This window comes from Canis lupus, chromosome 3 (assembly GCF_011100685.1).
Source record: "Canis lupus familiaris isolate Mischka breed German Shepherd chromosome 3, alternate assembly UU_Cfam_GSD_1.0, whole genome shotgun sequence".
NCBI lineage: Eukaryota > Metazoa > Chordata > Mammalia > Carnivora > Canidae > Canis > Canis lupus.
The window spans coordinates 55761507-55785929 of record NC_049224.1 but is presented as its reverse complement, the minus strand read 5'-3'; the positions used below and the strand labels follow the sequence as shown (position 1 = coordinate 55785929).

Genomic DNA, 24423 nt, shown 5'->3' with positions numbered 1-24423 from the left:
TCCTTGAGAAGCCGTGAAAAATAACTACTACTGGTCTGGTGCAAAGTATCAAAAAAGAGGACTGATATGGTATGATTTTGATTCCACTATGAAGTTATGGAGTCATTTTGCTATGGAAGACATGGCTGTGGAAATATGCTTCCTTATCTTGGCTTCTAGATGGCTTCAGTAAGACACAGAATGAAGGGCTCAGAGGTCCTGGGTCCCTTTCCCAGTGAGCTGGAAAAATAAAATGATGCTTTCACTGAATCCCCACAGAAGCATTCTAATGATTTTAAATACAGACATCATTTTAAGTAGCAACAGATAGATTATATAGCCTGGAAGACTTACCCCAATCTCTTTTAGATCTTTGTCTTGGAGTAACTGAAGTGGATCGATAAAAGTTTGCTTTACATTAATATCAAGAGAGTCTTTAACCTCAGCCATTAGCTTCATGGATTCACCAACTTCTATCAATGCATTGCCTTGAACAGAAAATGCAAATAAAAAAGGTTCTTTAGCAGAATACTTGAGGATAAAGGTGATTCTATTCAATTCCTTCCCAAAAGTTTGTGGATGATGGTGCAGAAAGGTCCTCACCCAAGGACTGCTGAATCCTGACCCAGAAAAAAAAAAGAAGAGAGCGATAAAGAAAGTCTTCCTATGGTCTGTATTTTCCTCTCAACGCTCTGTACTCATAAAGGCAGGAGGCTCAGGCGGACCGAAGCATTTCCCATTTTGGCCACGAGATGGGGATAAAGCTCCTCTTTAAAAACTGGTACAGCAATCCCCAGCTTTTCAAAAGTTCATGCTGTGCCCCTTCATTTTTATAAGAGACCTATATTAGTGCAAGTTTTTGCTAACTGAAAGAAATCCAAAGAGGACTTTTGCTGTTACCAAAAAAAAAAAAAAAAAGGAAAAAAGTGAGAATAACATTCAGCCTTTGTTTGGTAAGCAAGTCAAAGAGGCAGCGTCTACCCCAAGTCGTGAGAACTGTGCAGAGCACCCCGGCATCCAGCTACCACAGCTTTGAACTGTGTCTGCAAGCACCTGTGCTTTAACTCAATTTATTCTGTGCATGCACTAGCAAGAGGTGTCCTAAGTTATGAGAAAAGCCTAAGAGAGGTTATTTTTTAAGGTCTGGTAACACCCCTCAATTTTTCCATGTAAATTAATGCTAATTTCCTCTTTGCTTAACACCATTTTGGTTTACAAAAGGCTCTATAGGAATGTTCTACTTTCAGAGAGCAGGGAAATCTCTAGCTTTGTGAACTGGCACCTACGGCTCCTTAGAAGTTCCAGAACAAAATCCCTCTTTGTAAACTATAAAAGGATTCATTCATCAGGGCTAAGTATCAACCAATGAAGGTTACAATAGAAATAAAGGAACAAAACCTCCTGTCAGCTTCTAGCTACTAGATCTTGAGGTCACTCCCCATATCCTTTAGATGGTTCTAAGGCTCCTAACCCTTTCTGATGTCAAAGAAAGCCTGGCAGTGTCACAGGAGACAGCTTGTCAGCAGGATGGGCAAGGTTTGCTCTTCAATAAGGCCCAGGCCAGCAATGCTTGGCTTGGGCAGGGGTGGCAGCTTTTACTGGATTATGCCCTGGTACCTCCACGCCCAGCTACCAGGACTCCCACTTGCAAATAACTGTGGATTAGCTGGCACAGAGATACCAGAAACATTTCCAAATGCTTCTCTGAAGACTCCAAAAACTTAATTCTGAATATTGGCCGTCACCTCCATGGATCTGACAGTCCTTCCCCTTGCTCAAGCTTAGTGCTTTAGATTCCACTAGGACGTGGGGCTCAGCTTCCACTCCCTGAGGCTTCTGCATTTCAGGCAATTTCTACCATGCGGCCCAAAAGGAAAGCATTCCACAGTCTCTTCCTCAGAACAGCAAGCAACCTACCTGTCCTAACACTCTCCTGAACATGGGCTCTCCTCCTTAACACAAGTTCCCTTAGAGTGCTAGGGACCTGGGAAGCTCAAACTGTCCACCCATCCAAGCCCCCTGCCTAGTCACTGCAGACTGGCCTTGGCTGTGAGGGCCTGCCCGGCCCCCTCACCTATCTCCTCAACGGGTCTGCCCTCAGGAGAAGGAATAAGCCATCTTGTCTGCATTCACTCATGGAATAAAATAAAATTCACCTTATACTGCTCTGAAGGATATTGTTACCCCTGTGACTGATGAATGTTTTAGTATTGGGAATTTTTTTAAAAAATATTTTATTTATTTATTTAAGAGGGAGGGAACACAAGAAGAAGGAATAGAGACAAGCAGGCTCTCCACTGAGCAGGGAGTCTGATGCAAGGCTCGACTCCAGGACCCTGAGATCATGACCTGACCCAAAGGCAGATGCTTCACCGACTGAGCCACCCAGGCACAAGGCACCCCTGTTACCTTTTTTTTTAAGTTTGCAGGAGATTTTTTTCCCCACAATTTACTAGATTAATTACTATAGCCAAGTATCTGAATTCTCAATTTCCATATTTTGCCTTGTTACCATTACATGAATAGCAAAGTGACAAATTATCCTAGAAGAGTGAACAGGTTAACATTCAACTCACTCTCAATTTATTAATTTAAAGAAATCCCAATCAAAATTTAGTAGGTTGTTTGTATTTAATAAAGGAGACTTAAAAGGACTCTAGGTTTCATCTGAAAAAAAAACAAAGGTGAGTATATCTGTGAAATGTTTGCAATAACAAGGGGAAATTTTAGTTAAGTTTATGAAAATCAGCCTTAAAATTATATTACTTAAAATATGGCACTGGATCAAAATAGGGTACAGATCAAGAAAACAAACGAGAAAGACCAGAAACAAACAAAATAAAAAATTTAATCTGTAACAAAGTTTCTCTTAAATCAGAGGGGAAAAGTTGAACTTTTTAATGAAGTATCAGAACAATTAGCTATACATATGTGAGAAAACAAAATCAGAACCCTATTGCACAATATCTGCCCATTATACTCAGAAGCATGGAAATTTAGGGGTAAGAAAAGGAACTTGTTTCAAAAGAAAAGTATAAATAAACATTTACACAATTTGTGCGGGTTGGGGGGGGGTGAAAGTTTTTCTGAACACAATTACAAAGCCATAAGCCATAAAGGAAGGTGTATGAGTCCCACAACATAAAGAGTAGAAATCTCTCTCCATTATAGAGGTCTCCATCTACAAGGTCAGAGGTAAATGCCTACCTGGGGTGTAACTTCACAAGCATACATGGCAGACAAAGAGCAAATATCCTGACCATTGAAAGAGCTCATGAACAAGGAAAGGGAAAAAAAATGAACACCTTAATGAAAGAACAGGTAAAGGATACACATACACAATTAACAAAAATGATGACAAACAGGAAGGAATGCTACCTTACACATAATCCAAAAAGCAAAGTTAAAACATCACCAAGAGATCAATTTTACATGCTATATATCAAATTATCAGTTATTTAATAGTAAAAAAAATAATTCCTGCAGTTAGCAATTGTGCTGGGAAACATATGCTCATGCACTCCTGGCAAGTGTGCAACTGGCATAACCTTTCTGGAGGGTCCTTTGGAAATAATTCTTCAAAAAATCTGCAGAAACAGGCACACTCTCAATCCAGCAATTTCACGACTAGGGACTTCATCTAAGTACATAATCTTGGCTAGCCCCAAAGATTTACCTATGAACACGGTTGTATAAACACTATGTAAAATTTTTTTGCGTAAGTAAAAAAAATCTAAGTATTTAATAATTGGGATTGATGGAATGAGCTATGACATCACACATGGATTATTACGCAGCCTTCAGAAACAATATCATAGAAGATTAATAATTATTTATGACATGGATCAGGATATATAGTCAATGGGAATAAACAGGCTACATGAAGTCTAAGGATATACACCACAACTCCATTATGATTCTGTGAGGGTGCATGTGAATATATATGAGAATAAACAAAGGGTCTGGATGTGTGATTGTGGGTGATGCTGGCATTTATTTTCTCATATTTTACTTGCTTATATTTTCTAAACTTCCTGCAATGAACATGTATGATTCAGGAGATATAAAAGAAAAATAACAATAAGGTTGTTAAAATGAAGGCATTGAGGGGTGCCTGGGTAGCTCAGTCTGTTCGTTGGGTGTCCAACTCTTGGTTTTAGCTCAGGTCATGATCTCAGGGTCGTGGGATCGAGCCCTGGGTCGGGCTTCCTGCTCAGCAGGGAGTCTGCTTGAGGATTCTGCCCCCCACTCTGCTCTCTCTTTCTAAATAAATAAATATTAAAAAAAATTAAAAAAGAAGGCAGTGTGCACCACCTATACCCGGCCCAGGTCACATGTGAACACTCACCAAACGTGGAGCCTTCCCCGAGCTCCTTCCCATACTTGAGCATGCAGTCGCCCAGCAAGCCTTCTGTCTGTGGGTAGCCAGTGGTTTTCACCTGCCCTCGAATCTTCGACACAGTGTTCAGCATTCCTAGCTTAGCTCTGTATGCTTAAAAACATTGTCATTTGTAATTCCTTAAAATGACACAGTGCAGCCAGAGGTACATCACATTTAACAAACTGATGGCAAAACTCAGCCTCCCCACCCTAGGTGGACAACATGTAGGAGCCCTGAGGGTGGGGGTGGGGGGTGTGGAATGGGGCAATGTAGCCGCTCTCACCTCCCACAGGATCTCCTAGATTCTGTCTCCCAGGGAGGAGCTAAGTGCACTACAGCACAGCCAGGAAGGAAAACAGAAACACCCTCCACTGACCCCAGAGAGCAGTAACTGGGCTGCCCTAACCTCAGGGGCAGAGAGAGACACTGCAAAAGGCCTGCCTACCCCCACGCCCTGAGTCGGGGCAGGCAATTCCTCCTGGGGACCAACCTGTAACTCAGGACAGAATTGCTCAGGTGGATGCGTCAAACCACTAACGGGCCCTTAATGCCCTCCCCGGGCACCAAGAATCCATTTGGTCTGATCATGTCCAACATCATGATGAGGGACTGCTGCACATTCCCATTTAGGACTTCCCCTGAGTGAACATGAGCCTGTGTGGAGGGCCCCCTGCTGCAGTTGGACCCCCAAGCCCTTTGGGGGATCAGGGGATCATGGGTGGCCACCGCTCCTGAGCTGCTTTTCTTGGATTCAGGCAATGAGTGTTTACTGATCCCAACTCTGTGTGACACCCTATGCCATGTCCTGGGGCTCCTGAAAGACCCAGGACAGCATCAGGCCTAAAGGGGCTCAGAGACTAGTTACTCCGTAAGGCAGAATTTACAAGGTGTACTTTGCAGATAAAAGTTTGGGATGGTGTCGGGAAAAGGAAACTATAAGCGATATTGCTAAGTAAAGATAGAAAGATGCCCCTAAAAAGGCAGAAATCGCGTCAATGAAGCGTGGAAGAGGGAATGCTTATGGTTTATAACCAACAGATAAAGAGGAGGCTGGTTTGACTTCAACAGAAATCAAAACAGGACAGACCAGGAGATATCCATGGGAAAATGTGACTGTGAACCGAATCCCACGCTAAGGATTTGGGACTTTATTCTACAAACCAGAGAGCGAATCCCATACTACCTTGTGGTGTTTGAGGTAACTTTAGGAAGTAAAAGGATACTTTTTATTTTCTTTGACTTTAATAATTACACGTTTGTTTTAATGTATTCTAGTCTAGTGCCTCTCAAGCTGTAATGTGCATACAAATCACCCAAAGATCCTATTCAAATGCAAAGTCTGATTCAGGCAATTTGGGATGAGCCCAAGATTCTGCATTTCCCACAGTCTCTCAGGTAATGTGGATGTTGCTTCAGACACTCCCAGTGCCAGCCTTTTTTGCATCTGGCCCACCTCAGCTTCAAAGCCATTTTCTTCCTGGTTCTGTGCACAAAGCCTTCCCTCTCCAACAACACACACACACACAAACACACACACACACACACACACACACACACACACACACACACACACACAAGCTCAGCTCCTCCTTCCCACTGCCAGGGTAGAAACTGGGGGATGGCAGTCATGTGGCTAATAGCCATTAAACTGGAAGTAACGAGAGGCCTCTGTCCAAGTGGACACTTTCACTGTTGGCTCTCAGCCATTCCTGCCCTCTTCCAATGTCAGTTCTTTGAGGCTGGGATCTGGGTCCCGCTTCACACTATCCCAGGATCCAGGAAAGCACCTCACCAGAAGTAAGCGCTAGCAAAGTATGTGTTGGCCGATTTATCAGGAAAAGGAACTCATGTGGTTCATCTCAATCACTGAGGCGGCCAGCCAAGAGAGGTATTTATTATAGTTTTTAAAATTGTAATCATCCACGCAATTCTAAAGACTTTTATACCCACCAACCTCCTTGGACATGATTCTTATAAAATTAATGTTTTAAAATTTTTACTGTCTAGATTTACAGATGGTTGGGTCTGTGCGGATTCCCAAAGCCAAGGGAATCACAGGTCTCTACATGTAAATAATAAATTCCTCAAAAGGAAAGGCAGTTTTGGATATTCACAGAATTCAAGGCTTGGATGCCCTGTCCCCTATTCATTTCTGTAATTCATAACTCAGGAAAAACTCATCAAGGGATATTGCTTCATGACCTTGGAATTAAAATCCTTCCGTTATATCAATTTCAAGTTAATATACACCTTTAGAGCAGGATGACAGAAATTTTTCCTAAAAGAGGAGGTGCCTCAATAAGAAAAGTGGCTTTCTAAGCATCCCCTAAAAAATGTCTTTGCTTAGTAGCAGTACCTTGAAACTAAGACGAAGCCTCATCCAAATGATGTGACCAGAGTTCACAGAAGTGTCTGCTCTGCTTCTTATTGGCTGGAATTCACTGAAACTACCTCCGGTCACTGGAAGCTTGACTTTAAGAAGCTGAATTTCATTATTTAGAAACAGAAGACATTGTTTCTAAATTATGCCAGCCATATGCCAAGGACACATGGGTTACTGGTCTGGGCCAGTGAATGAACAACAGAATATTTCAAGACATTTTCTAACTTTACCTGGATTTGGCTGAAGATATTCTGTGGCTTTCGAAAGAATTTCTGCAACAGCTTTATTGGTAATATCTATTTTCTTTAAAAGAAAAACACATGAAAATGTTGATAAATAACAAACAAGGAGCTTATAGTAAAACACAAAAGCAATAGGGATTAATTTAATATTTATAACACATTATTATGATGATTTTAACCTAAATGAATTTCAGCTTTTTGAGGGAGGAGCAATATTTTCTCACTTTGATTTTGGGACAGCTCTTCCTCCCCGTGATGATGGGGAACATTCATTTCTTTTTCTAACATTAAAGTGACTATTCGTGTAATATTTAGAAAACTCGGACAAGTCATTATGCTCCACTAGATTACTCCACTAGATATACTTGAAGTTCTCTCAAAGCATGTCTGAGCCATACTTTCCTCATCTGCTGGGTGAACTTGATGTCTATACTTACATACGGACACCCTAATAATGATTCACATCAGAAACTACCACAGTAAATCAATTATGGAAGAATCATTCTCACTAGCACATCACTAACATAAACCCTTCTGTGGGCAGAAGTTAATATCAGAGGCTTCCCTGCCATGTTACGACTGACTCCTTCCTTCTGTAAAATCGGTTCTAGAGGGGCACCTGGGCAGCTCAGCAGTTAAGAGTCTGCCTTCAGCTCAGGTCGTGATCCCAGGGTCCTGGGATTGAGTCCTGCATTGGGCTCCCCGCAGGGACCCTCCTTCTTTCTCTGCCTATGTCCCTGCCTCTCTCTGTGTGTGTCTCATGAATAAATAGAATTAAAAAAAAAAAAAAATTCCCAGACACTGGTTGCTGGTTAGCCAGACACTGAATATACAATAAAGTTAAATTATGCATATTTCTCTCAATACCTTTATTTCATACCATCAATACCCTGAAAGAAAATATAAAGGAAAAAGAGATCCCAGTCATTAGAGCAATTTAAAAATATGTGACCATAAGGAATAAATACAATGAGAAATGTACAATATCTATCTGAGAAGCTATATTCCTAAATGGGAAAGTTTAATTATACAAAGAAATAAATCCTCCCCCTAAATGAACATGTAAAATTAATTCAAATCTCAATTTTTTTGTTACAACTTGGCAAATTCATAATAAAGTTAGGTTCATGCCTCACACTACAAACTGGATTACACATATAGACCTAAAAACAAACTGTAAAAGTACTTAATTTTACAGGAGCATCTTTTGAAATATGAGGATGGGGAGAATCTTCTAAGCATGATCCAAAATCTAAATGTCATAAGTGAAAAAAACAAAATTCTGACTCTATAAAATTAAAGACTGAACAGTGAAAAGACACAGTACATGAAGTTTGATAAAAATGACAAAATGAAAGAAAAATAAAACTATACAGAGACATGTGCTTAGTATCCCAAACACACAGAACTTCCATTTAAAAAAAAAAAAAAAAAAAAAACCCAACCCAACTAGAAGGGACAAGATCGTAAACTGGCAATCCACAAATGGGAAAAAATACAAGTTCAAACATTTGACAAAATATTCAGAAAAATTCTAAATTAAAAAGGAGTGTCAACTCATCAGATTGACAAAAAAAAAATGTTTTAATTGATTTGACCCAATATTAGCTATTATACAAGCGTGGAGGAATGGACCCTTTCACACATGGAGTGCAAAACAGATACAACTTCTGGAGATCAAGGTAAAGGACCTACTAATGAGCATATTAGTGTACCAGCTCTCAGACTTCCAAGAATTTATCATCTGGAAACACACCAGCAAAGTGCAGTGATATAAAAGGATGTTAGACCATTTTATGTCGTATTAAAAATTGAAACTAACTTGAATTATAAGTGATAAGAAATTGACTGGATACATGGTAAAACATCCAAATAAAGGAATACCCTTTAATCACAAGACAAAAAAATATACTTCCCACATATACTAGGAAGATGCCCATAGTGCATTGTCAGGGAAAGAAAGCAAGTTGTAGAGTGATTTGTAATACAAGAAATTCAATTTCATAATTGAAAAAACTATCATCTGGTCAGGATCAGAAGCTTTCAACCAAGCTAGCTCAACTAGCCTGAAACTGTATTTGTTCCCATTAGCTGATTGCCTAAATTCAGGGCCCCGGGAAGGTTTAAAAGGACAGTACGCTAGAACTCATACAGCAATTCGGTAGCGTGGCAGGATACAAAATCAATGCCCAGAAGTCAGTGGCATTTCTATACACTAACAATGAGACTGAAGAAAGAGAAATTAAGGAGTCAATCCCATTTACAATTGCACCCAAAAGCATAAGATACCTAGGAATAAACCTCACCAAAGATGTAAAGGATCTATACCCTCAAAACTATAGAACACTTCTGAAAGAAATTGAGGAAGACACAAAGAGATGGAAAAATATTCCATGCTCATGGATTGGCAGAATTAATATTGTGAAAATGTCAATGTTACCCAGGGCAATATACACGTTTAATGCAATCCCTATCAAAATACCATGGACTTTCTTCAGAGAGTTAGAACAAATTATTTTAAGATTTGTGTGGAATCAGAAAAGACCCCGAATAGCCAGGGGAATTTTAAAAAAGAAAACCATATCTGGGGGCATCACAATGCCAGATTTCAGGTTGTACTACAAAGCTGTGGTCATCAAGACAGTGTGGTACTGGCACAAAAACAGACACATAGATCAGTGGAACAGAATAGAGAATCCAGAAGTGGACCCTGAACTTTATGGGCAACTAATATTCGATAAAGGAGGAAAGACTATCCATTGGAAGAAAGACAGTCTCTTCAATAAATGGTGCTGGGAAAATTGGACATCCACATGCAGAAGAATGAAACTAGACCACTCTCTTGCACCATACACAAAGATAAACTCAAAATGGATGAAAGATCTAAATGTGAGACAAGATTCCATCAAAATCCTAGAGAAGAACACAGGCAACACCCTTTTTGAACTCGGCCATAGTAACTTCTTGCAAGATACATCCACGAAGGCAAAAGAAACAAAAGCAAAAATGAACTATTGGGACTTCATCAAGATAAGAAGCTTTTGCACAGCAAAGGATACAGTCAACAAAACTCAAAGACAACCTACAGAATGGGAGAAGATATTTGCAAATGACATATCAGATAAAGGGCTAGTTTCCAAGATCTATAAAGAACTTCTTAAACTCAACACCAAAGAAACAAACAATCCAATCATGAAATGGGCAAAAGACATGAACAGAAATCTCACAGAGGAAGACATAGACATGGCCAACATGCACATGAGAAAATGCTCTGCATCACTGGCCATCAGGGAAACACAAATCAAAACCACGATGAGATACCACCTCACACCAGTGAGAATGGGGAAAATTAACAAGGCAGGAAACAACAAATGTTGGAGAGGATGTGGAGAAAAGGGAACCCTCATACACTGTTGGTGGGAATGTGAACTGGTGCAGCCACTCTGGAAAACTGTGTGGAGGTTCCTCAAACAGTTAAAAATAGACCTGCCCTACGACCCAGCAATTGCACTGCTGGGGATTTACCCCAAAGATACAGATGCAATGAAACGCCGGGACACCTGCACCCCGATGTTTATAGCAGCAATGGCCACGATAGCCAAATTGTGGAAGGAGCCTCGGTGTCCAACGAAAGATGAATGGATAAAGAAGACGTGGTTTATGTATACAATGGAATATTACTCAGCTATTAGAAATGACAAATACCCACCATTTGCTTCAACGTGGATGGAACTGGAGGGTATTATGCTGAGTGAAGTAAGTCAGTCGGAGAAGGACAAACATTATATGTTCTCATTCATTTGGGGAATATAAATAATAGTGAAAGGGAATATAAGGGAAGGGGGAAGAAATGTGTGGGAAATATCAGAAAGGGAGACAGAACGTAAAGACTGCTAACTCTGGGAAACGAACTAGGGGTGGTGGAAGGGGAGGAGGGCGGGGGGTGGGAGTGAATGGGTGACGGGCACTGGGTGTTATTCTGTATGTTAGTAAATTGAACACCAATTAAAAAAAAAAATTAAAAAAAAAAAAAAAATAAAATAAAATAAAATGATAATATAATAAAAAAAAAAAATAAATAAATAAATAAAAGGACAGTACGTTAATGATAAAGATATGAATCACACCTGTATTACTGATGCACACGTGTCAGTTGTGTGTGTGAGGCATGTGTGCGTACGTGCATATGGCCTTCTAACAGGTTTTGTAAGCTTTGAACTCTCTTTGGTATGTTCAACTGTTTATGAAGATCGTTGAAATGTTTAAGAGAATACGATCACCTAAATGTTTATGTTTTATTAGAGTTTCAAGAAATTTAAGTACTTAGGAAAACTCTGTTTTAAATTGGATGTGACATAGGAGCAGATTCCACGCATTGCATTTGTGATCCTAGATATTTGAAATGTCTAGAGGAATCTGCTGAATTATATAACTGGAGATAAATATTTAGGGATTTAATCTGTTAAGTTTATGACTTAAGGGAACCTAAAATTAAGATTAGCTGAGAATGATCATTTTTATGCTGAAATTACTAAATTAATAATTAAGATTCATATGTTCAGTTTAAGCTTAAGAAAAACTAAGTTTTAGATTTCTCAACTCTCCTAAGTTTCATATTAATTAAAACACAGTGTAGAGTGTCCATTTCCATATATCCAACCCTCTTTAGACATGAAAAAGCACCAGGGAGCTAGGCGTCATCTCTGAAGGGTGACCCATGAGAGCTGTGGCAGGATTGCTTTCTACTTTAGATCCTTCTCTATCTTTGGGAGGAAAAAAGCCAAGAAACAAATGGCCAAAAAACCCACATGCCTGATGTGCACAACCTGGAGCAGCTTCCAGGACAGCCCAGCCATCACAACTGTGAATCACCCTCTACAAAATGAAGAAGAGGCCCACTAACCACCCTGGCAAATATAGGCAATCAAGATGAACACTGAAAAAATAACCCATGTAGTTTAAAAACAAAAAAATAAAACAAAACCTTCCTCCGGGAGTAGCTGGGGATATTGTGGGCAGGGGTGGGGGGTGGGGCGGCGATGTTCAGGTTAACAAAATGCTCTGCAATGTTTGCTGCAAACCATCAGGACAAACACGGTAAATTCCAGAGGTAAAAATTATTTTTGTAAAGTCTACCTGGTATGAAGGCATCTTTGTCCATTGATTAAATCTGGAATTTCCTTCAAATATTGGCACCCTACCTCTGCAGTGCCCCAAAGCTTGTGCCACTAATTCTTCCAGCCCTCAGCCTAAGCCAGAGAGCTGCTAGCAGCCCTGGTTTCTGATGGCTGTTAAGAGTATTCTATTTTTTAATTATTATTTTAGAAAAGAAATTATAAACCCCCCCCAAAAAAAGAATCCATACCTAACACTATATCCATCTTACTCCTTATGTGATTCATTTATGTTTATTACCCTTCTCTCTGTCTTGGTCACATTCAGCCACATTCAGAGGTGGCTATTTGAAAACAAAAAATAGTTCTTGGGTTTATTTATTGATTCTACCTTTTTTGTTATTGTTTCCTATTTTATTAATCTCTCATTTATCTGTATTGATTTCATTTCACGTAGAGTGACTTAATTTGCTGTTACTTTCCTAGCTTCTTGACTTAAATGATTTATTCATTTTCTTCATTTGTTTTCTATGAAGTATATTTAAAATGTAGCCATATACCATGGGTTCTGATATATAGAATTCTGTTTCTCATAACTAAATGACCTTTGATTTTACTTTCTTTTCCTCTTCAAGCTAAGAATAATTTTTATGCATTTTTAAATTTCCAAACATCCAGAATTGGGAAACTGTGCCTTCCTTGCAATCCTTGTATTCTATATTTTACACTGGGAAATTTTTTGTTGTTTTTTTTTTTTTCTGGAGCCTAGTATATAATTATTTCAATCGTTCTAAAAGTATTTAAAAAGAATACAGATTTTCAATTTGCGGAATGCAGATATCTGCATCTATTTACTTTTTTTTAAAGATTTATTTATTTATTTATTCAGAGAGAGTGAAAGAGAGGCAGAGACACAGGCAGAGGGAGAAGCAGGCTCCATGCAGGAAGCCCGATGTGGGACTCGATCCCGGGTCTCCAGGATCACACCCCGGGCTACAGGCGGCGCTAAACCGCTGCACCACCAGGGCTACCCTGCATCTATTTATAATCAAATCTAGTAATCGTATTTTATACTAATCATCTATGAGCCAATCTTGTCAATTGAACCTGTTATTTAATGAGAGGTCTGTGAAATATTCTACTCTTTGTCAACTTTTCAAGTATTTCTGACAACCTTTACCTTATGTATTTAGACGCCATGTTATGTGGTGCATAATGGTTCATAACTATTACAATTTTCTGATAGATTGCACGACTGCATCTTTTTAAATAGTTTTTTTAAAGATTTATTTATTTTAGAAAGAGAGAGACAGAGAGCATTAAACAGGGGTGGGGGCAAGAGAGTAAAGGAGAGAGAGAATCCTCAGGCAGACTGCTGGCTGAGCGCAGAGCCTGAACAAGGGGCCCAATCCCAGAACTCTGAAATCATGATCTGAGACACCCAGGTGCCCTCTTTTTTATAACTTTTTCCATTTGATGGTTGTTGATTTTTTTGCATCAAATTTTACTTCGGCATTTCTCTTGGTCCTCCACTAGGACTAAGATTTGCCATGGAATAACTCCATTAACTTTAGGATTTGCCATGGAATAACTCCATTCCTTTGTCATTTCTGTGCCGTGTTTTAGGTGGGTCTGATACTGTCTACTCTCTTCCAGAAAAGTCCTTAAAACCTCTGGTCACATATTAGATATTTCCATGCTTTTCACTACTGTAAGAAAAAAAACTAGATTTTATTTTTATATTTCTTCTGTCATTCATTGGGGTTTTAGGGAGAGAAAGAAGTAAACAAGAGGGATCTCAGTCCATCAGTTGAAACTAAAATTGCTGAAATGTGCTTTTAAATTTAACATTTGAGCTGAATCATTGTTAGTAATAGAGTCACACATGATATCTTTATATACCAAGGGATTTTAAAAAGTAATTCCAGGTATGCCAATGATGTTAAAATATTTCTATGTTTTTCAATTTTCAGAAATAAGTTTTTTCAAAAGCAAAACAAAATGAGCTTTTCTTCTCAAAGCATTAACACTTCTAGAAACTTAATAATGCTCATCCTGAAAATAAGGAGCTCCCTGCAGGAAAGTCTGGCCAGGGCCAGGATATCCTGAGGATAGGAACCCTCCAAGCCACAGCCTGGGATTGGACTTCTTCCCCTGCATCTGATGATAGCTCTACAACCTGCTGTATATTGTATTCTTGATGCAACATTTGAGGCTAGATTCTTTGCTTTCTTTCTGCCCTCTTTCATCTGGGGAGTCTAGTTATTAAAACAAGCCTATGTTTAAAGGGCCCAGGACCATGGGGAAGGAAACTGAGGAAGCTGGTAACTACTAGCAGTCCCAGTTCTACCTCTACTTTGGCTATCTCATACAGCTGATGAGGAAACATCATCAGGGACAGAACTTCATCATCATTAAGGGACGGAATTTCTACTCTTCCTTCAGAGCATATTACATTCATTTCTATAACAAGATCATCGTATTTTTCTAAATACTTTCATACACGTTAATTTTTTTGCATAATTATCCCAGCATCCATGTGAGGTAGTCAGGGCACACATATAAAACTTGTGTCACCAGTCAGGAAAGATGAAAGACGTATTCAAGTTCACAGTGCTGGTTCTAGTAGCAGAACCCAGATAAACGTCACTTGTCACTCAGCTTCTACAACATGTGGGAACAGAGTCAGAGTCCTCTGCACCGTGAAGGAATCTCTATGTATTTGAAATGTCTCATCCCAGAAATACATTTTGATTTTCCAGGATAAATCATCACAATTACTTTGGTATTTTTTTTAAGCATTTATTTATTTATTCACGAGACACAGAGAGAAGGGCAGAGGAATAGGCAGAGGAAGAAGGAGGCTCCCTGCGGGGAACCCGATGCAGGATCCATCTCAGGACCCTAGGATCATTCCCTGAGCCCAAGGTAGGTGCTCAACCACTGAGCCACCCAGAGGTCCCTACTTTGGTCTTTTCCTTGGAATAACTGCCAAGATTGACCATCTTTGGAGCATTCTGACCTTTGTCCACTAGAGGGAACCAAACAGCCATATCCCATGTCTGTGTTAGGGGGCATTTACGTACATCCCAGAGTCTCACTCTAATGTCCTTTACGTTATCACTACATCTCATATCACAATGAAAATCAAATTTGTAATACAAATGACAATAACATGCTCTCTTACCCTTTCCATGTCAAGAAATTCGTCATCTAGTTTCGTTCCTTCAACACCACTTATTTTTTCGCTAAATAGCTGTGAAAATAAACACAAGTAATTGCATTGTACAATAATTTATCATACTTTAACTCAACCCATTACAAACAAAACCAAAAAAAAAAAAAAAGACAACTCATGTTCAGCTTGTTGCATCTTTTTTTCTTTTCTTTTTTTTTTTTTTTTACTAAACCCTTTTACTAAAGGACATGGAAATATGTATTTTCTCACTCACTCAATAGATAATTATGCACCTACTGTATGTAAAGTACATGGTAGGTGCTCTAGTAGAAACACAGATAAATAAGATCCTTATCATCCAGGAATCTAGAGTTCAGCAGAAGAGTAAATACATGCACACTCAACTAAAATACAAGGGAGGAAAAATATGAACAAAATAGTGCTGGATGCAAATTATTGTAAACATGCCAAGTAATAGGCATTTTAGTGATTCGTAGGATCCTGAGAGCCCACAAGCGGAAGAGGGGAGACATCCAGGACCTGTTTCCTACAAGGCTTGGCATTTGAGCTGCCCATTTAAGGATAAAGGACATTTCACCAGGCAGCATGGAAGGAGTTTCACAGCATGAGGCAGTGCGGAAAAATACCCAGAGACAGCAATGTGTAGGACGGGGTTTTACCACCTTGCCACTCTGGTATTTAGACCAGATAATTCTCTGTCGCAGGAGCCTGTCCTGTGCATTACAGGATCTTTAACATCATCCCTGGCCTCTACTCACTAAATGCCAGTGGCGCACACATACCCACACGGTGACAACCAAAAATGCCTTTGAATGGTTAAGAATCACTGGTAGAGGGTAAATCTGTTTGAGAAACAGTAAGAAACTTGGTTTGACTGTAATGAATAGTGATCAAACAAGAATGGAGGAAAATAAAAGCCAAAACTTAGAGAAGCCAGATCACACAAATTCTCATATGCCAAGTGAAGAGGTATGACTGTGAAGTCCCTAAAGGTTCTTTATCAAGCAATGTAGTTGAAGAAACCTTTTAGCAAAGCGACTCTGGCTCTAGTGTGGGTTGCTTTAGAGAACAGGGAGGATTGAAAGTAGAAAATAAGTTAAATCACTTTCCTTAGTCAAGCACATTAACACAATTTGTTTATAGCTTTAAAATATTTATATGAATTTAAAAATCAGTAGTAAAGAGGGAGGGTTACCACCAATTAATGGTAAAAGGATCACAGGTTCTTTTACATGTAAGTGTGACTTTCTGCTACAAATGCAAATACAGTATTACTATTTAATAAGAGGAATGTAGGTGTACGTACGTAACTTAAAATCGAGGTGTGAGAAGGAATTACTAGGACAGAGTACATAGGGGAAGATTATAAAATGGCCATGATTTTTTATCTTCTCTTTAGCTATGTCTTTGCAGTTCCTCCTGGCCAGAATTGGAGTCTACCTATCCCCTTGTGAATCCAGGCTGGACTTGATACTTGTTTTGAACCACAGACTGAAGTGCAGGCCTTAGCAGATGTTGTATGCTTCCAATCACTCTCTTTAAATCCTGTTGCCATCATGTGAATAGGCCTGGGCTAATTTGCTGGGTGGTGAGAAACAAAATGGCCCAAACACCCCTCAGGACAACCAGTCAATCTGCAGAATCAGAGCCCCCGGTTGACCTGCAGCTGACTGCAGCAGACACATAGGAAAGCCCAGCTGAGGCGAGCCTCCTCAGCTCACCCATGGAAACAGGAGTTGAACAAATGGTGGTTGTTTTACACTCCACATCAGAGTGCTTTGTTGTTGTTTTTTTTTTTTAATTTTTTATTTATTTATTTATTTATGATAGTCACACAGAGAGAGAGAGAGGCAGAGACACAGGCAGAGGGAGAAGCAGGCTCCATGCACCGGGAGCCCGACGTGGGATTCGATCCCGGATCTCCAGGATCGCGCCCTGGGCCAAAGGCAAGCGCCAAACCACTGCGCCACCCAGGGATCCCCATCAGAGTGCTTTGTTACTCAACAAAAGCTACGTGATACATTGGATGACAGTTTTTATTTTTCAGGCTCAGTATAGATGTAGAGGGCACTATCTTAATGCCTGGATACCAAGTCTAACCTTCCACAAAAATAATCCAGAATTCCAGTGCCACCCCCTCAAGCAGTGTTTACATGGAAGCATCCATCATTTAGATCCCCCAAACATCTTTTCGTTCAGTACTGAAATCTTTTAAAATATTAGTTAACTTTGAAGGTGATATTCTGAGACTCTAATGAAAGTTACGCAACCACTTCCCAGGTAAAACACTCATTTTGTTGCATGGCAGATTGCAAAAACGGCCACAATACCTTGTCGCTCTCCTGCTAAGAAGTGCAGTCGATTTCTCTACCTGGTGACTAGCTTTTGTCAATAGAACAGAAAGTAAGCAACCCTGCAGGAGTACTGAGTTCAAGCCTTATCGGTACATCATAGCCATAATGGCTGTGTACATACTCCTGCTCACCCTCTGACGCCCACTGTAACCATCTCCACATGAATAAGCCTGAGCTAGCATGATGCAGAATGAAAGCCCACTCAGGGCAGAGACAAGTCTTACAAGCAGAGTCCTCTCAGAGCACGAAACCTCCGGCTCACTTGGCAGCTGACTACTAACAGACGAGTAAGCTCAAGCCCAGCTGAGATCAGCCAACCAGCAGACCTACCCAGTGAGCCCGGGCCAAATTACAAACCCACAAAATTGTGAATAGCTTTTGCTTTTGAGTCACACTGTGTTTTGAGGTGTTTTGTTATACAGCAAAATACTGATTGGTACAGGTGCCTATAATTTCCGAGGGTGACTATGACCTCCCCTCCCTGCAGGAGCCCATGCATAGATCCCTGTTTTAAAATATCCACTTGAAAATCTCATTTGTACTGAGAGGCAGACCTGGAACTTCCTTAATCTGAATCCATTCTTATTGGTTCAGGTTATACCTGTTCTATTTCCAAAAAGCAGAGAGTCTAATACATGAAGGAGTGATCCCACTTTTAAGAACAAAAACTAGTGAGGTTAATATTCCTTTCTTGTTTGGAAAGAGACAATATAGGATGGTTTTCAACATGAGTCGCAGGTAAGAATCATGATCATTCTTCTGCTTTTTCTGAATTTCCCAGTGATGTTCAGTCGTTCTGAGAAAGTAAGTATAAATATACATTTGGTATCAGTTCCTTAGACGACACAATGATAGTTGATACTTCATCAAAGAATACAGTTGAGCATCTATGTGTAAGGCACTACAATTGGTACATGGACATAAAGACAAAAAAGACAGGCATGATCCCTAAGGGCTCCTGACCTTATTCAAGAGTTACAGAAACTGCAGTTCTATTTCTTCTAAGTGTGGGAAGCTAAATATAAATACTCAAGCTTCTTCTGGTGAAGTTAATTGGATAAATTCAACTCTGATACATCCCTATGCTCTGAATACATAATGATGATAGATTAAATATATAAAAAAAAGGAACCATAGAGACAAGCAAGGCTTTAATAACAGAATGAACTTTTTTATGGACCAGAAAAGGCACAGAAAAACAACACAATGGGCAGGGTTAAAGCCTCAGTTATATTGGTGTCTTGTCTGCTACAGGCCCTGGTTCCTGTTGGGTAGACAGGAACCTGGTTCCTTTTTAGGTATCTACAAGCTCCCCATGAGACAAGAGCCTAGAATCAGGCTTTGCTTAATTCCGGGGGGGGGGGGGGGGGGGGGGGGGGGGTGGAAAGGAAGTGGGGGGGGCACGACACATTTATATGCAAACCACTGTCTGAGTTCAGCACCTTTGGCAATCCACAGGCCCAGCTCTCTGGCTAGGTCAAGATATCACCAATGTCACTGGAGAAGAGAAACTACCCTGCAGCACTGGGGCCTTGGGAAGCCAGGTGGAAGCATTTACAACCACTAGAAAGAAATGAGCAACAAAGATGGGTTAAGAGTAACAAAAACATGCTCCCCAATAAAAATTAAGCACAGAAATTTAAATTCTAGGGACACCTGGGTGACTCAGTGGTTGAGCATCTGCCTTTGGCTCAGGGCATGATCCTGAGATCCTGGCATTGAGTCTCACATCAGACTCCCCTCAAGAAGCCTGTTTGTCTCTCTGCCTGTGTCTCTGCCTCTCTCTGTGTCTCTCGTGAATAAATCTTAAAAAAAAAAAAAAAACCTAGATGGAAGGAAGCAACTTATATGGATGAGTAAGTGCCAAGAACGCTCCAGAACAGAGCCTAGAAGGATATGTGGAGTATAACAAGATGACCAGAGAAGAGTGGCATTTCTGGCAGAGAGAACAGCATAACCTCAGCCATACCTTATTTTAAAAGATATGAGGGCATTCAGGAAACAGCACAGTGATCAGTAAGGGTAACTGATATGAAAGACTGACCACAAGTGGAAATGAATATACAAGCATCCAGGCAGGGGCCAGATCCCAAGGCTGCACTTAATCCTGTGGGCAGTGGAGACTTTCAAACAGGTGAGTGGTATGATCAGATCTGGGTTCATCCAGGAAGATCACCCAAGTGGCCCAAGGAGAAGGCACCAGACAGGTGCCTGAGGATGGACAGGAAGGATCCACTAGGAGATGAACACACATGAAGAGGCAGACTGGGGAAGAGGGTCAAAATTTCACTCTAAAACTCTGCCAACCACCTTCTTCAACTTTAAAAATGCAAGCTGTCCTCACTTATTCATCTTCCCTGTCACCAACATCGTTTCTGACCTGCGCATGCCAGACAGAAGCTGCAAATCTGAAACACAAACATGTAGCCAAGTCAGCGTGGCTCATGTAATCTTGACCCAGGGAGAAAGATCCTGCTGTAAAGGAGGCATATCTGAAGCTGCCTGGGTCCTGCAGTCAGGGACAGAAGCCTATCTGCCATCTCCTCTCCAATTGCATCAGCAATAGGAAAACAAAAAGCATTTTCAAAGACTACAACAGAGCAGTCATGTAAAAGAAGTTTATTTGGGAAACAAAGGTTTGCATTTGGCTTTTCAGCTAGATGTGTCTGGGGTCTTAGTGGTAAATGTTAACACAGCCTTGGCCTTCTTCTTGAGCAAATATCTGTTTTCAAAGAAAACTTGGCTTCTCCACCTTCTTACCTTTAATGAAGCAAGAAATTAAACAGTAAGCAAGCCAGAACCTAGGAGAAAATGCAAAAAAGCAAAATTGATACCTCAGGATAAATTAGAAAGTGCTCTAGAACAGTATTTCCTAATAAGTGTGCCACAAAACACTGGCTAAACAAGCAAAAAAAAAACAAAAACAAAAACAAAAACAAAAACAAAAAAACAAAAAAACAGGTCCTTGGCCATGTAAGTTTGGAAACATTCGGATAAACCAAAATTGGCAGATCTCTTTACCGAAACATTTTTCAGAGACTTTAAAATGGAAATGGCATTGTGGATTTTCAAGGGGATGCATAGAAGATGCAGCATTTCCCCTCTCCCCAATTGGAAGATGTCTCACACAGGGAAAAAAGTCTCAGAGGAGATTTCTGAGACATACACTTGGAGAAGCCCCACACCAAAAATGTCACCCTCTCTACTGGCTCCCTTTGTTGTTGTTATTGTTGTTGTTTATTTTTAACCAATTAACAGTCATATTCTGCTATTATCAGCTTGGAAAATATGGCAATACTCAATGATAAATATAAATAATTAAGGTTATCTGTAGGTTGCTAACATCAGGAGAAGATGAGTAAAGGGTATAAGTGAGCTCTCTGTACTAGTTTTGCAACTTTTCTGAGTCTAAAATTATTTCAAAATTAAAATTAAAAATTAAATTTCTGAAGGCTTCAAAATGCAACCAAGGCAGTCAGGATCTGACCAGCCAAAATCACAGAGAACAAAATTGCACTGAGAAGAGCCATCGGTTTACAGCTGCTTTTTCCCTTTGGAAAGATATCTGCTTTACAACATAGGACATAAAGGCTGAGTAGAACACACCAGCCTAGAACTTGCAGCAGTTTCCCTGGACTGTGGAAAGGAAAACTGGAGTGTACCATAACCAAGGCAACCAACCACATAAGAGCCAAAATTCCAGGAACATAAAGAAGTGAACATAACAAGTTATGTGAAATTTCCTCTCGAGGCTTCTGACAATTCCTAAGCTGCATATACACTAGACAAAATGTTAAGATACCAGGAGGAAGAGGCTGCTAGAAGGCTAAACATCTCAGCAGAGATTTCCGCAGTATCACAGTGATCAAGAGATAAAACTGGAGTTCAGGACTGCCTTTCCCTTCATTATTTGTCAGAATAAAACTGAATCCTCCCTGGAGGAAGAGAACATCACCCAGAACTACAAATATCTGTCATTAAAATAATAATTTGTTAAAAAAAAAAAACCATCTGATATACCAGGAGACTGAACAAAAAAAAAACCCTGAAACTAAATTTTACTTGATTTATTTGCTTTTTTAAAGTAAGCTCTATGCCCAACATGGGGCTTGAACTCACAACTCCAAGAATAAGAGTCACATGCTTTACCAACCGAGCCAGCCAGGTGCCCCTGAAACTAAATTTTTAAAAAGATACTCTACTATGTAATCCCAAATTAACATCAGAAATTATCTTCAAGATAATTATGATTACCCATGTTCAAAAAATAGATGACAAAGGCAAATTCCACTAGAAATCATTAAAAGAGAGAAAATGGAAATTGTCAATGAAAAATGCAATAACAAATTCAGAATTCAGCAGCTGGATTTAGTAAAAATTAGACACTGAGAAAGAGAGAATATGTGCACTGGAAGATAAAGTACTGGAAAGTATCTAAATTGAAACATAAAGGGAAAGAAGATTAAAAATATACACAAAAAAGACATTATAAACATATGAGATATAGTGAAAACACCTAAAATATGTATATTTTAGAGTTCTACAATGAAAGGACAGAGAAATTGAAAAGAAGCAATTTGAAGAGTATGGCCAAGAACTGTTCAATATAGTCAAAATAAATCAAACTACAAATTAAAGTTCTGTGACTCTCAGCAGGATAAATATGAAGAAACACATTGAAGACCAAAGACAGAAAAACTTAAATCAAAGAAAAAATACACCAAAAAAGCAACAAAAAAATCGTGAGCTGACAATGCTGCAGAAATCATGACACAGCTACAAGACAATGAAATCACATCTTTTAAGTGTTAACAGAAATTATCTGCCAGCCTAAAATTCCATTCTCAGTGAAGAGACCCTTCATAAAGGAAGGCAAAATTTAAAAAATATTCAGACAAAAGAATTGAGAGAATTTTTCATTGACAGACATACACCAAAAGAAGCATAAAAGGAGCCACCTGGTGGCTCAGTGGTTGAGCATCTGCCTTCAGCTCAAGGCATGATCCCAGGGTCCTGGGATCAAGTCCTGCATCGGGCTCCCCACAGGAAGCCTGCTTCTCCCTCTGTCTATCTCTCTCTGTCTCATGAATAAATTAATAAAATATTTGAAAAGAAGAAGGAGGAGGAGGAGAAAGCAGCAGCAGCATGACAGGGAGTTCTTCAAATAAAAAACATCTCTTAAATCTAAGTGAATATTGACTGCTTAAAACAATACTTTGTGAGGTTTTAAATATATGTAGAATTTTAAAACATGAACTAAATGGCACAAAAGCCACCACTAAAGAGGTAGAGATAAATTGTTACTGGGTCTTTTATTGCTTGGAAGTTTTAAAGTACTAATTTAAGAAAGACTCCACCACATAAAATTGCATGTTGTAATCTCTAGGGTTGCTTTTTAAGTAATCACAAATTTATAACAAGCAAGATGCTGGAGAAGAAAATGGAATCATAAAAATGATTAATTCAAAAGAAAGTAAAAAAAGAGAAATAAACAAGAATGAAACAAATAAAAAATAACAGATTTAAATGCAAAAATATCAGTAATTACTTTATATGTGCATGGACTAAATATTTCAACCAAAGAAAAAGCATTAGCCAAGATTATAAAATATTAAACTATACTATTTCCTGCCTATAAGAGATGCACATTAAATATGATAGGAAAATAAACAGAAAAGATATTGGACAAACACTAACTTCTACATTAACAAAAAATCTTGAGAAGCTGGATACTAACACATAAAATATACTTTTAGACCAAAACCATTATTGCTAGAATAAACGAGGACATTAAAAAATGATAAAAGGTCAATTCAACCTTTCATAATTCAAAATTAAGAAATAAGAACCATAGGCGCACCTGGGTGGCTCAGCTGGTAGGCGGCTGGCTTCAGCTCAGGTCATGACCCTGCAGTCACAGGATCCAGCCCTGTGTCAGGCTCCCAACTCAGTGGGGAGTTTCCTTCTCCGAGCCTTCTCCGAGCTCTGTGCCCTCTACCTCAGCTCATATTCTTTCTCTCTTGCTCATTCTCTCTCCAGTAAATAAATAAAAACTTTTTAAAACAAGAAATAAGAATCCTAAATCTGTATGCATTTAATATCAGAGCCTCAAAACATATAAAGGAAAATTTTATAAAAATGCTTTCAAATATCTCAATTTTTTAATACATCTCTCTCAGTAACCAATAAAACAGACCAAAAAAACCTATCAGTAGATTGACTTGACTTGAACAATCTAATTTACGTGTGGAGAACACTACAACAAGCAGGACAGAATAACAATAGTTTTTTTTTTTTAAGTCCTTTTATTTGAAATTCAGTGTAAATGCTAACTTAAGACAATTTTAAAGCATAAATCAGTTCTGTTTTTAGTTTAGATGATGTAAAAGTTTTTGTTCCATTCAAAGGCATCTGTGCCTTTGGATTACAGCACCTTCTCATAACTTCTTGGCTGGCTACACCACAGCTAGAGTGGGAGACTGAGCGACTATACTGTACGGACTATGAGAAGCAGCTTTACACTGCGTTAGAATACGTCCATGTTGGGAAAGCCCTTTGTGGTTTTCAAAGCCTTTTCCTGTATCCCTTATTTAAGAAGCCAGTGTTACATTTGACTTTGTTTTAGAGAAGGCCATCCGAGCTACGCGCTGTGTAAGGAGTGGAGGAGGTATGCTCTACGCCCTGCCCCTGCCCTACTACCTAAAGGGAGAAGAGCTAGGGCTGGAGAGGCTGTACCAGCCTTTTCTGTAATGTCATTCAGAAGCCAAATGG

The 24423-nt window shown here is 39.4% G+C and overlaps 1 protein-coding gene across 6 annotated transcripts in view; it reads right to left on the bottom strand.

Annotated features, from left to right (window-relative positions):
- SH3GL3 (SH3 domain containing GRB2 like 3, endophilin A3) overlaps positions 1-24423 on the bottom strand; it is a 137415-nt gene that overhangs the window by 39749 nt on the left and 73243 nt on the right. For 4 of the 6 annotated variants that reach the window (XM_038532974.1, XM_038532978.1, XM_038532977.1 and 1 more), the window contains exons 2-5: positions 15287-15355; positions 6974-7046; positions 4328-4471; positions 334-467 (exon numbers count right to left, since the gene is read on the bottom strand). In XM_038532974.1, the coding sequence (XP_038388902.1) occupies positions 334-467; positions 4328-4471; positions 6974-7046; positions 15287-15355 (420 nt within the window). Of the gene's footprint in view, positions 1-333; positions 468-4327; positions 4472-6973; positions 7047-15286; positions 15356-20412; positions 20454-24423 lie in introns of all 6 variants that reach the window. The other 2 variants (XM_038532975.1, XM_038532979.1) reach the window with 2 other exon arrangements.